The following is a 14162-nucleotide window of genomic DNA, read 5'->3' on the forward strand; positions in this document are numbered from 1 at the left end:
ATAGAGAAGTGACATATACCTCATTACTCCTCTGAAAGGTACTTCGCATCCAATACAGCATTCTACCTCGCTGTCAGAGGGTCCTAAAATGTCCAACACTTATGATATATTCCCACCGGTTGCTTTCACCTTAAGTGTAAAAAATCGTAGCTTTAACTTTCAGCTAAAATACATATGCAAAGCAGGCATATATTTTGCTCACCTGAAGTACGACAAGGATATGTTTTCCTTCCACCCTCATTATGATGAAATGATGAGCGTTGTTTGCTGCAGTATCGCAATATGTGTCCGTGGGTGTCTCATTTAGCTCATATATAGTGTCCAGGGTCCTGGGCAGTCCTCTCATTGGCTGAGAGCAACAAGGAAGCGGGAAAGCACCGCCAGGTGCAGCAGCTCCATGATTGGTTTGAACTGCAGACATTCAGTATGCATATGCAACAGCGATGTTTCGTTGTACGTTTAGATTTTTCAACCACGTATGGCCTTTCCTTTCGTATTGACGCAAATATATATGCGGTTTTATTCTTTGTATTATGTCAACAATTTACGACATTGACTATTACTTGTGGCAGCGTAAGCAATATACAAAATTAAAAACAATTTGGTTTATGGGTTCGAATTCGGAATTCTCTCAGAGATCCTTACTTTGTTAGTGAAATCACCCAACGTTATTCTTGGATTTCCACCCACTTTCAGTTGACAGTAAAACCATTCACATAGTACTGACACTTTTCAAACACATGTGTACAGGAATCAGTGTCTAAATATTTTATAAAGAACAAATATACACCGATTTTTTATTGGACAAAGGTTATCTTTGAAAGCAAGGTATAAATGAAATTACCTTGATTTTTCCCATTCTCACAACACCGTTCTTCGTGCACTAACAACGAAGATAAATAATACCAATACTTTGATAGTTCCCTTTCAATTGTGGGTACCATTCCTTAACCACAGTTTCACTTTGTACGCAAGGCTTCTGCATACACGTTATCTAAGTTGTACAAAATGACTTGGTTTTGTCTGATATTTAATCCCCTGACCTATTTCCACGATGTAAGTGTTGTGCGCAAATATATATGTGCAGCTGAAGACTACACACTGTTCGGTTGTTCAAACTCACCGATGCAAGACTCCGATCAACGGGACTCGTTGTGGATGACAATACGGGCAGCAGGTTAGGCTTTAAAACTACCTGGTCGTTATAATAAAAATATATAAGCAGTATTCTGATGTTCTTTTCTACAGAATGTCACCTGATCTTCCGTACTGTGACCAACAAACACATCTATGTATTTGCAGAATAATAGCGCTCCACAATTTTAAAGTAGTTTCTAAAAATACAGAAGCATTCTATGCAGCCCTCGCAGTCCTGTGTAGATGAGCCGATGCGTCAGACAAAGATATAAATGTCAAGGACAGAAAAGAACCAATTATTTTCTGGGGTGCCCAGGGCAGAAAGTAAACATAATCCTGTATCAACTGACAATCCAGTGATCAACAGCATGAGCATCATTATACGTAATTGGGATATGATGACATGTGTCAACCATGTCAGCGAGCCTGACCACCTAATCCCGTTAGTAGTCGTTGTCTGACTGGTAAAACCCGTTCGGTCGTCTCGCGTTTGATTGGACACGACCTTCTACTAGGGTTTGTAAGACTCAGTATAGCAGCATAACGAATAATACTGAGCCTACGTTTCCTTAGACTGCATCCAATCGACACATATCTCAACGACATGCTATCGGTCATTTTACGGGTTTGGGACAAGACTAGGTATATTCGTTCGTCTAGCCACAATATAACTCCATAACTCCAGCCTAGGTAGTCGAGAATGGAAACTGAACTTTAGTTGTCTCAAGTTCTTGAAAGGCATTTAGAAGTTGGACGAACATGAATACATGACACGTTTTATCGATAAAAACTGCTTTATATTTTTTATACGACGTTTAAGAGCCAATTATTGCTCCTTCTTCTGGCTCTTAGACGTCGTATAAAATAATAAAAAGAAGTTTTTATCCATAAAACGTGTCATGTATTCAGTTTTCTCGAAAAGATAGAAATACATCGGCCTCGTCGGTGACAGGTCAAATTGTTCTATACATAAAAACTATCCGGTAATACACCAAAGTGCTGTCGCTTATCGTTAGTTAACATCATAAATATTTTACATTTATAGAGCAAAACCTGCAATTGAAATTTTAACTAAATCACCGCAAGGTCGTGGGGAACATGTGCACAGCTGATTGCTATTTCCGGCAGATTCCACTGTATGTCGAACCGAACAATTTTCAGGCAGGACTTTTTCATCTGCACTAAAGGGGTTGGAGTATATTCCTGGTAGTAAATAGCAGCCTCAATACAATCTAAACAAATCCAAGGTATGGAAGAGAGCAGTTTATTTCATCAAAATGTGTGTATAATATAAGTGTTTAAAAAATATCCACAACAAAGTACAGCTACTCTACGACTAGATACCGACTAGACTACAGTGACAATGCCATTTATGGTTAAACAGACGTTCATAAGTACACCGACTTTCAATTTCATAACAAACAAAACAAACCAGTGAAATATTAAGGATAATTAGTAATACTAACTCCCAATAATCATGTTGCATAATGTGCTTACTGACGCCACCAGGTTGTCTTAGTAACGGATATGTCAGTATAACACAAATGTCGCTGTCTTTGGAAAAACCAAAAACAAGTGTAACGACTGAAAGCTTCAACCCTTGTCCGGCACTTATTCGAATAAGTGAAAGAAATATAAATGTCGTGCCAATAACGACCTAATCTTTTTCCGAATTCGTTTTCAATAATAATCTCATAAAATCAGATCTCTCACTCGATGGGAAGAGGTAGCGTATCTTAGTAAAAGATCTTAATTAGATGAGGTCGATTGGTAAGGGTCGTGATTCTATTATCCACGAGGTTTCTTTTAAAAAAACCCATTTTTTTCGCTTGGTATCTCAAGGAAACGCATCCGTAAACAATTTAAGTGGCCTGAACATCAAGACGCATCAGACAACACATAACTGCATCGCTACAACTGGTCAGCGTTGTATGGGTGTTGAGGAAGTTAGCGATGGTAATGATATCGTTACATATATAACAAAGGATTAGGATACACTAAGAACAAATCGTATACCAGCTTTGACGATGGTAAGGTTGTACAAACAGACGACAAACAACCTTTATCGAAGCAAGGGGTGTTAAAATCAAATCGTGATCTAACGGAGAAGTAATATAATAAAAAGCACGAAATAAAAAATCCAATTGTATTTACACAGGTAATACCACACAAACACATTGAATGATGGTTTACCTAAAACCTCTGTTCTTCGTAACATTGATATCCATGATTCCTTGATATTCGGGTCTGATACCGACTTCGGTGCGCAGTGTGTCTCAGAATGAGTATTGATTCGTGTTTGTGAGATTCATAAACTAGCACAAGTTCTGACCTTCCTGATATTAAAGATTATGATTACCGAAACTGCACCGTATACGTTTACCTAACATTTCTGGTTGTTTGTGATGAAAATCACAAGGTTCTCACCCTCGACAGTCCAGTGTCATCTCTCCACAGTTTTGTAAACCACTCCAAAAATGTTAAAAAACACGAGATTTTGACATAGAATTATGTCAATATGCCATATCTGATTGCAGTTGGTTTTCCAATTAGGTTCTTCCTTAATTTAATCTGAGTAAAATGTTACAGATGTTGTTTACTGACTAGCTAATTATTTGACTACACCACAAAAAGTAGTAGAATCTGTACGTTGCCGAGAATGTGTAATCCCAAATTGAACATGTTTCGTTTGACCACTTTCTAAAATGATATGTTTGTTATTCAACAGAACACCCATCAATATTCCAGCAAAATGTGACGGCTGCGATGACTTGCATCAGCTTGGTCAGCGAGCATGATCTATTTTTTAAAGCCATTATTTCATATAAATAAGGTCAAATAATAACACATCTTATTTTATGCTCTGATGAAGTCAGCTTGCTTTAGTACATATTGTTAGTGTACGCATTTCACTATTTTAAGGGGCAGTGGGATAGCCTGGTGGTTAAGGCGTTCACTCGTCACGCCGAAGACCTGGGTTTGATTCCCCACATGGGTACAATGTGTGAAGCCCATTTCTGGTGTGACCATCCGTGATATTGCTTGAATATTGCTCAAAGCGGCGTAAAACTAAACTCACTCCTATATTTTATTGTGTTTCAGCCGAGCAACAGTCAGGGGTTGTTTCTGTCACTCTCTACAGACTTGAACCAGACGACGTGAGTATATTTACAAATCTGTACGAAAATAACCATAGCTTAATGACAATCATTATTCATTACGTACTTTAGAATGAAACTTCTACTTTCATGATTAAGTTTCATCGGTGTCACTTCATCAGTTGTAAACTTGATCGTACGTAAATAAGGACAGTTTTTGGTTCTTGTTGTTGTCGCATTGAGACATTGCGCCCTGTGTCCCTTCTAAGATTCCATAGTGTCAGGTACCTCTCGCGTATTTTCAAAAGTAAGTGGTCTGGCAGCCTTCAACATTTTATTTGTGTTGTACTCATTTCATTGTTGTTTTGCTTATGGACCCATTGATAGTCGGGTCAGAGTATATGTATGGCCTCAGCAACCAATGCTTGTCCCCAGTTGTGCAGACCTATGCTCATGATGTCAGTCACTGTATTGTCTGCACCAGGCTCGATTAATTACAGACCACCGTCGTATAGCTGGAACATTGTTCAACAACAAATACACAAAAAACACTTAATGACTAAATAAATGTTGTGGTCAGGTTCGGTAAACTGTTAGATGAATTGTCATCGTAACCGGATTGTGTAGATCGATGCTCATGATGTCAATCACTGGATCATATAGTCCAGGCTCGACTACTTACAGACCACCGTCATGTTCCCTGGAACATTGCTCCCTGTGGCAGTAAACAAAACGTTTATAAAGCGAAAGGAACAAAAATTTAACACTGAAATATTATGTCTATATATACAGCAAGGGTTTGAACTCTTAAGATTTGCCCATGTGATTAATTTAGACAGACTGAAATATTTACTGACTGTCTTCTTAATGTCGGGGACACGTTTTGTTTGCTACATATATTGACTGAAGCCAGACGGACAAAGGGTAGGGAAGGGTTATTCTTGATTGGCCTTGATGATGGCAAACTGTAGGGATGTAATAACCTTAATCTCTGTTGATTGTCAGGTTGAGTCGTTGATGTTGATAGCCTCTAAAAGTTTTCTTATCTTGTAGTTGTCCCAAAGGATGGTATGCTACGGATGGGCTTGGGTGTGGTCGGAAATGGCGTTTTCTTCACAGATGTCTGATGTTCCTTGTTTCTCATGATTAGGGGCGGGACTTTTCATCTATGTACGAGTCACCACATTCGCACTGAATATGGTAGGCAACAGCTGAAGGGCCTTCTTTGATGCTTGTAGTTGTTTTACCGTTGGCTTGTAGAATACGCTGAATTGATGTGCCTATCGGGAACACCACATCTATGTTGGCTTTTTCCTTTAGTAATCCATTAGTTTGATGTAAGAATCTGAGTAAGGGTAACATTTGGCCGAAAAAGCTCGTTGAGTGAATAATATTTGAACCCAGTCGTTACATGCAGACACAAATCAGTCAAATCTCGCCTTGTGAACATCAGATTCTCATTGCGCTTCATCAGTTCAACTTCTTGTCAATACGCGTAAAGCTACGAACTATACATTGATACTTCATCAGGTCAAGCTGATCAGTGGGAATGTATGGAATTCTGTAAGGGACATCCTCGTATTTCCTATCTTTTGAAACCAGGAAAGGGTGAAAATACGAGAAAAAAGTGCCCCTTACATATGCATGCGAACTGTTTATTTTGTTTTGAGCGCTTATTTGTTGTTCAAATTCGTAATTGAATGAACAAATCGTTTATGAAATTCTCACAATTTTATTATCAAATATCGTAGAAGAGTTGTTTCAAGAAATACAATGCAAGCGTATAGGCACAGCTATATGCATTCTTTTATACATATTGAATTGTACTGGTTATTTAATCAGTATTATTTGATACATATCAGCACTTGTATACTGGACACTACGCTCCTCTAATCCTTGCAAACACGTTGTGCAGCGTGCTCTGTCGTACAGCGTGCTCTGACAAACGGAAATAAAGTTTACCAGTCTGGTACGGACTTGGTATTATATCAACCACATTGTGCGTTACAAGCATACACTGAATAAGTGCAAACGCACATAACAGGGGTAACCAGTGAGCCAGATGAATTTTGAATCATTTTACGACCTCATCAAACAGGGGCAGTCTGTGACGTCTTAGTTAAGGTCAAGCTGCCTAAACCTCGCCACAAAATATAGGAATATGATTTTTATTAACGTTTAGAATTAAAATTAACTGTAAATACCATTTTCATATGAAACAAGGAATTGGAATTCAGTGTAACCATAGTTGTTTGTAGTGTCTCTTTTCACTTTCACACGATAAAATTTGGATCGGCTGAAAAGTAGGTCATTGTCTGAAATGGTTAATGAGACTTATGTTTCGGTTTGAAGAAGAAACTGCAATGAAACCCTAAACTATGTCTGATAGATGTTTCACAATTATGTAATCAAGGTCTTCATTAGATCAAAACACATTTCACATAAAATCTAATCACTTTCAAGCGAGTATTATCTTTGCACCATAGCGTGTTATTCGAAATAAAACCCCACACGTTTAAGTGTGACCTTGGTTTCTTTTTGACCTTGTAGTTTGATTTCTTAAATGTGTGATGGGTTTGGTCTTTCAGCAATATTCAGCGGGGGACACATTGAATGGGACGTTGGGAGGAACCGTTCATGATGAACTGTGCCAGTTTGTGCTTTCCTCGAGCGTTTAGGTTAACGTGTTATGACATAACCGAAATTCTGACTGTGATGTCTGATCAGATGTAAATATCTCAACGTTAAAAGACTAACTCGAAATACAAACCAAGCGGGTAATTGAATTAGCTTTTGTTGGAACACTCAGTATGGAAATGTAACACTGAGGTCAGAAAACAAAGAAAAAAGCGAATACGATTCGGAAAGACTTCCGACCGTATCCCCCCACCCTCCCCTTAAATTTCATTCTAGTCAAATCATATCACCTGAATATATATTGCTCATCTGATAATGATGAGTTTTAAAATGTTTCTTTAATTGTATCTGAACATACTGATGGACAAAACTTGAGGTATATATCAATATGAATATAGCTTTCTCTAATTGTAATTATGTCATTTTTCAGCTTCTGGTCCTCCTTCCATACCTTATTTGTCAATAATTACATTTTTATCAACAGACTCGTACAACGTGTAACACTTATTATACACGCACTGTTTGACCATTTTACATATCTGTGAACAGCATGATATTTGACAATGTGATCAAGAAAACACTGTACTTGTGTACTATGAAGCTACATATACTGTACTACTGATAAAGTTTGTAAACATAATTCTAAGAATAAAATCCTGAACAGAAAAAAAGGATATCAATAAAGCAATAAACATATTTTCCAATAAAATCCTAAAGTTTTCAGGTCTATTATAGATTACTGCGTGAGGTTTTAAAATATCATACTATGCAATGTTATGTTTTTACGCATGTTGCTGACGCATTGCTTTATAAGCAAAGGAAAATAAAATTGTTACCATGGATACATCAGATAAAGCAATCGAGATATTAAATTCATGAACGAAGGACACAATAGAATTTATATGACATATATTTACTTCTGAAATGTTGATAGCGGCTACATTGTATCATAAAATAGTGTGTGAAAACACTTGAAATTACCTGCACGCTTGGTTGAACTGTGATGCTATTTACGTGTATGAGTGAGTATGGTTTCCGACACTTTTAGCAATATTTCCTTAGTATCAAGGCAGGGACACCAGAAATGGGCTTTACACATTGTAGCCATTTGAGCGATCGAACCCGGGTCTTCGGCGTGACGAATGAACGCTTTAACCACTAGGCTACGCCACCGGATTACTATTTAAGGATTTCGAGAGGTGGATTTTATGGAGAAGTGGAACTCCTTTCAATAAGAACCTTTAGAGTGGAGAACTTAAGCACGTGTGTGTGCACGTGCGTGCGTGTGTGAGCGTGAGCGTGCGTGCGTGTGAGAGAAATAGTGTGTGTCAGTGAGTGTGTTTGTTGTTTGTTTGTTTGTTTGTTTGTTTGTGCGTGCGTGTGTGTGTTTTAAAGGGACCGGTCATAATTTATGGCGGGGGGGAGCTGGGATGATGATTTTAGGGGGCTACCCATTCTGTTATGAGAAGTTAGGGGAAGTCATGAATTTTGTACATTGAAATATTTAAAAACAATGGGAGGGGGAGGCTCACTGAGTTTGAACATGACATGTAAGGGGTCAATTATACACCCAACCACAACCCCCAGCCATGAATTATGAATGGTACCTAAGTTGGGTGAATTTCAGTAGGAGGCTGCACTATGTTCCGCCAGAGGTTCTGGTGTTGGGCGTAGTGGAGTTGGTCGTGGTCGAGTTGGAGGAAACACTTGGATTCATATTACTCCGTAGCATGGGAGGTGAGCCCCAAGCGATTCCGTGCGGACACTGGCAGTTCGGGTTACACTTCATCCCTACGGTGTTGTAATACATCGTCCTGTACTGTGTGTAGACGTAGTACATTTGTCTGGAACAGAAGAAACGTAAAAGTCTTGAAGAGGGATAACGTCATTGGTTGTAAGAAATTAGACACAATTAATGGATAACAGCTTCTTGATTTCCCGGCAAAAGCGACATTTCCGTATGGTGCCTTGTTAAGCAAGAATGCAAATGAACATGGTGCATAGTATATATGGTAGGTGGAGGACTTGCAGTAACAACTTGCAAACATGAGAGATGTTACCTAGAGAAGGCTAAAAGTAATACTGTCGATCGAAGTCCTACTCTGGCACAAACGGAATATCTAAAACGGTTGTGGAAACGGAAATGGTTGTGGATTTGACCCCGAGGTGCCCTTGGTTTGGTACCTTCTTATCTCTTGACGCAGATCCGGAGCGTGTCTGGGTCCCCACCAGAAGAATATTATCCGTTTAGTTGGGAAGCCGAACCAAAAGGTGCGACCGAGTATCTGTCAGTTTACGTGGTTCTCGCAGAATGACCTATATTTGGTGAGGCTTTCAACCGGGGGTAATTAATTGGTCTTGAATATTTACATTAAATGTTTATTCTAAATTTATTTCTTGTTCATGTTTAATCATGTTAAGTAAATTGGTTTTAAATATGAACATAAGATAACTGGACATTCTTCTGACTGTTTTTCAACCAATGATGACGTTTAGGCCTATAAATTTTCTATAAAAGACGTTTTCCTATTAAACTTAACTATTTTTGAGTATTAACATGATGTATAGCTCCACCCCCCCAAAAAATGAGACAAATCTGAATTTTAATCAACGATAAAAGTGCCTCACTCTTTTGGGCAAAAACTATACATGTATTATTTTAAAGTTTAACATGTTAGTGATATTTTTGATCAGTAGTAGTTGAGCATTACAGCAATATTCATTGGAACATCTACAGTATTTTACATTATCATGATTATTGGAGATCTGTTAGCATGGTCAGGGTAAAAAGTAAAAATATGCATATTTTTGAGGTTACACAAATGTTTGCATTAAAGTATACATTTATCATGATTATATGTCAAATGAAAACATAAGCGAGGAGCCTAAGTGAGAAGAGGAAACCATCAGGATCCCCATTAGACTCACTACTACCGAAAACACCGAAACAGACGACACTAGAAGGCGTGTTTACGTTTGAGACCAGCACCCCTCAGCGTAACCCCCAGGGATCAGAAGCCTGTACCAGTAAGAGTTTGAACGCCCCGCCATCACAACACCCAGACTCGGCTACGTCCGGTCAGGACGACACAGAGCACGATATCTCCTACCCGTCGTCCCTATTCAACTTCATCAACGAGGCCTCTCAAGATGTCCTAACAAGCAAGTTGACAAGTGCGTTGATGTTACCCCAACTGCAGGACAAATTCAAACAGGCGTTCATGTTGGTGGCAAAGGACGTCGTTGAGGCTGTATTGAGGGAATACATCGAACCCATGCAGAAGGAGATCAAAGAACTGAGGACTGAACTGAGGATGAAAACGGACGAACTAGAGCAATATAGTCGTAGGAATTCCCTCAGGATCAGCGGATTACCGGAGGACATACACGAGGAGGGCAGGGACACCGAGAACATCGCCATGGAAGTACTGAGAGGACTACACCAGACCCTATCTCCCTCAGACATAGACAGGTGCCACCGTGTAGGGAGGAAATCTAAGGACAAGCACAGGGACATTATTATCAAGTTTGTGAACTACAATGACAGGAACAAAGTGATCATCAACCGGAGGAAACTTCGCGATACACGGTGTAATGTGTACATCAATGAGGACTTAACTAGACACAGAAGTCGCCTATACAAGCTAGCCAGAGAACTCAAGAAACAGGGACGAATTGAGTCAACGTGGACAAGAGATGGACGTGTGAACATTCTCGAACAGATCGAAGGACGTACCCGTGTGATTCACGACGAGTCGGAACTCGATCAGTACAGGAGATAACTGTGTTCTAGTTGTGTTCTTGTGATGTGTGCTAATCAAGGATATTCATGGATTGTAAATATGTAAAATGTAAGTAAATTTGAAATCCACATTCTAGCCGCTACACATCCTGTTATCATGTTTTTGTGTGTATATATCACTGTATATAGCCTTACCTTTCTTGTTTCCAACTTTCTCATTATTTGTACCAAATCTGTTATTTCTCCTCAGTATCCATATTCCATTATTGTATCCAAGCTCAAGCTCAGATCTGCATTGCCGTTCAGTCATATGTCACAATTATGCATGTATGTATCCACTATTGTTGACATCCGACCCGCCTGTCACACTGTAACCATATTCTATGTATCAGTCTGTTTAAACAATGGGTAATAATGTTATGCAACATCGTGTGGCGATCGGTGTCTTCAATTGGGTCCGACTTTGCAAACAAATGCGTATGAATGTAAAACATTATTTTTTCAGCATGAGTGGCAAATCGTTCAGAGAACATTTTCTCACTGACCTCTCCTGCATGTATACTATCTTAACAATTTCATGTAAATCAAGCTGTGTGTTAGTTACTCTTTGTGTGCTGCAGTCGCAAGTTGTCAATATCAATGTAGTATTACATCTGCTATTGTTAATTCAGCTTGCGGGAGACGTAGAGTTAAATCCAGGGCCATTTTCACGTGCAGACTATGACAAATCTCTTTCAATCTTCCATCTCAATGTGAGAAGTTTACGCCACAAACTAAAATACCTGTCTGAATATTTTTCTGAATATGACATTATTTGCCTAACTGAAACCCATTTAGATTCCGATGTTGATACTGATACGCTCAAATGGGTGAATTTTCATGAACCCATACGGAAAGACAGAAATTCTTTCGGTGGTGGAGTTATCATGTATATCAATCACGCTGTCTGTTTTACGAGATTATGTCATCTTGAAAATCACTGTGATGAATCTATATGGGTTAAAGTATTTATCCCACAAAAGCCGCTTGTGTTATGTGTGACCTACAGACCACAATACCAAGGTTTAGAATACTGGAGTCGGCTTGATAGTAGCATTGAGACTGCATTAGATATCTCGAGTAAAATTACCGTTGTTGGCGATCTAAATGCAAACCTTTTGTCGAATAATAACACGTATCTGCATGATTTAATAGCCAGGAAAAGTCTGAAAAATGTTATTAAAGACCAAACGAGAGTAACAAAAACAACGAGCACACTGCTTGATCCCATCATTATATCTGAAGATGTTGATGTTTTAGACAGTGGTGTTGTAGATTTATGTACAAGTATAAGTGACCACAAAGGTACGTATATCACCGTTGATGCTCATGTAAATACCAGGTTAGCCTACAAAAGAAATGTATTATGTTATGAAAGAGGTGACTATGAGAAACTCAATGCTATGATTAATGAGACAAATTGGTATAACATATTTAGTAGTTGCAGGAATGTTAATGAAGCCTGTGCACTGTTTTATAAGCATCTCAACCGTTTTATATTTGTGTGTATTCCTTCTAGAACGATCACCATTCGACCAACTGATAAACCTTGGTTTAATTCAGAACTTCGGAGAGAATGTAGAAAAAGAAATAGAATGAGAAAAAAGGCCCAAAAGACAAACCGTCTAGTAGATATTTTGGCTTATAAGAAACAAAGAAATAAAGTAAATAATATGAAATGTTATGCAAAGGATTCATTTTATGCCAGTCTCACAAACGATTTTTTACTTGATCTGTATTCTAGTAATAAAAATTCCTATTGGAAATTACTTCGGTTTTTGATTAAAGATTCAGGATCAGTCACTTGCATTCCGTCTTTAAGACAAAATGATGCAGATGAAAACCCAACATTATTCACTGATATGCAGAAAGCAGAGAAACTTAACCAGTATTTTCAGTCTATATCTAGTATTGATGAAGAAAACACAGATATGCCATTCTTTGACAAACGCACTGATTCTGTTTTAGATAGTGTAACAATTGATGTAAATGAAGTGTCCGATATAATTAAATGTTTACATCTGAAAAAAGCTTCTGGCCCGGACAGAATCAGTCATAAGTTTCTTAAAAATGTTGTACATTCAATAAGTATCCCACTGTGCATGTTATTTAATCAGTCATTAAAAAGTAGTATATATCCAAGTGTGTGGAAAGAAGCAAATGTAATGCCCTATTTAAAAAGGGTGATCCATCAATGGCCTCTAACTATCGGCCTATATCCTTGATCAGTTGTGTGGGCAAGGTGTTTGAGAGAGTGATGTTTAAACGTCTGTACAACTATTTTCATGCAAATCGATTATTGTATAAGTATCAATCAGGTTTTCAGTCTGGTCACTCAACTGTCCATCAATTAATTGAAATATATGACCAAATATGTGCGGCTTTAGATGATAAAAAACACTATTGTATGGTTTTCTGTGATGTCTCTAAAGCTTTTGATCGTGTGTGGCATAAAGGTTTATTGTTGAAATTAGAAAAATACGGAATTCATGGTTCCGGAATTCATGGTTCCACTACCGCATAAAATATAAAACTCTTCTCCTTGTTTTTTAAAAGTTTACATGGTCTAGCTCCTCAGTACCTCTGTGATCTGTTCCACCGTTATACTGCTGTACGTTCTCTCCGATCAAATGACCAGTGTCTTTTGACAATTCCTGTGACTAGGACAAAAACATATGGTGACAGGTCACTTGAGACGGCTGGCCCTCATCTCTGGAACAATCTTCCATCTCACCTCAGAACACAACCAGATTTAGCTGTTTTTTAAATCAAATCTGAAGACATGTCTCTTTGGTGAAGCATTTGAACTATATGTGATATCTTGACCATCTTAGAGCCAGAGCGCCTTTGAGCGGATTACGGATATTGGCGCTATACAAGTATTTGTATGTATGTATGTATGGTTCATTGTTAAATTGGCTAGCAGATTACATAAGTAATCGTTCACAAAGCGTCTTTGTGAATGGAGCCCTATCCCAAGCCGGGGTATTTACAAGCTGGTGTCCCTCAAGGGTCAGTCCTCGGTCCTTTCTTATTTCTTGTTTATGTCAATGATATTGCTGATGATTTAAACTGCTTGACACGATTATTTGCTGATGATTCGTCTCTTGGCTCATCTTCTCATGATCGTCTATTCATTGAAAGAGATTTGAATTCAAACTTGGAAAGGCTGCGGGCTTGGGCAAAGCGGTGGCTTATAACATACAATCCTGATAAAACTGAGGCAATCTTTTTCTCCTTGCAAAAGAATGTTGATGCACTAAATCTCTACTTTAACGGGGCTTGTGTCAAAATAATTAATAATCATAAACATTTGGGATTAACATTTTCAAAAGATTGTAAATGGTCTGACCATATTGATAATATTGTAAAAATAACTTCAAAAATGATATCTTCTCTACGTAAACTCAAATTTTTATTACCGCGCTCTGTATTGAATAGAATTTACGTATTGTTCATAAGACCCCATTTTGAATATGCGTGTGAAGTATGGGATGGATGTGCTAAAT

At 38.3% G+C, this 14162-nt stretch overlaps 1 protein-coding gene and 1 long non-coding RNA gene across 2 annotated transcripts; both read left to right on the forward strand.

Moving 5' to 3' along the window:
• Window positions 1–1068: 1068 nt before the first annotated feature.
• LOC124272165 lies at window positions 1069–9151 on the forward strand. Its single transcript, XR_006897265.1, has 4 exons — window positions 1069–1177; window positions 4240–4295; window positions 5289–5435; window positions 9077–9151. It is a non-coding gene; the product is annotated as an uncharacterized LOC124272165 (long non-coding RNA).
• A 495-nt stretch (window positions 9152–9646) lies between these two features.
• Window positions 9647–10699, forward strand: LOC124272152. Its single transcript, XM_046707293.1, has 2 exons — window positions 9647–9655; window positions 9824–10699. Exons 1-2 carry the CDS (start codon window positions 9647–9649, stop codon window positions 10652–10654), a joined length of 840 nt encoding a protein of 279 aa, XP_046563249.1. The 3' UTR covers window positions 10655–10699.
• The last annotated feature ends 3463 nt before the right edge of the window (window positions 10700–14162 follow it).

Source organism: Haliotis rubra, unplaced genomic scaffold, assembly GCF_003918875.1.
Source record: "Haliotis rubra isolate DU_JTF1 unplaced genomic scaffold, ASM391887v1 Scf167, whole genome shotgun sequence".
NCBI lineage: Eukaryota > Metazoa > Mollusca > Gastropoda > Lepetellida > Haliotidae > Haliotis > Haliotis rubra.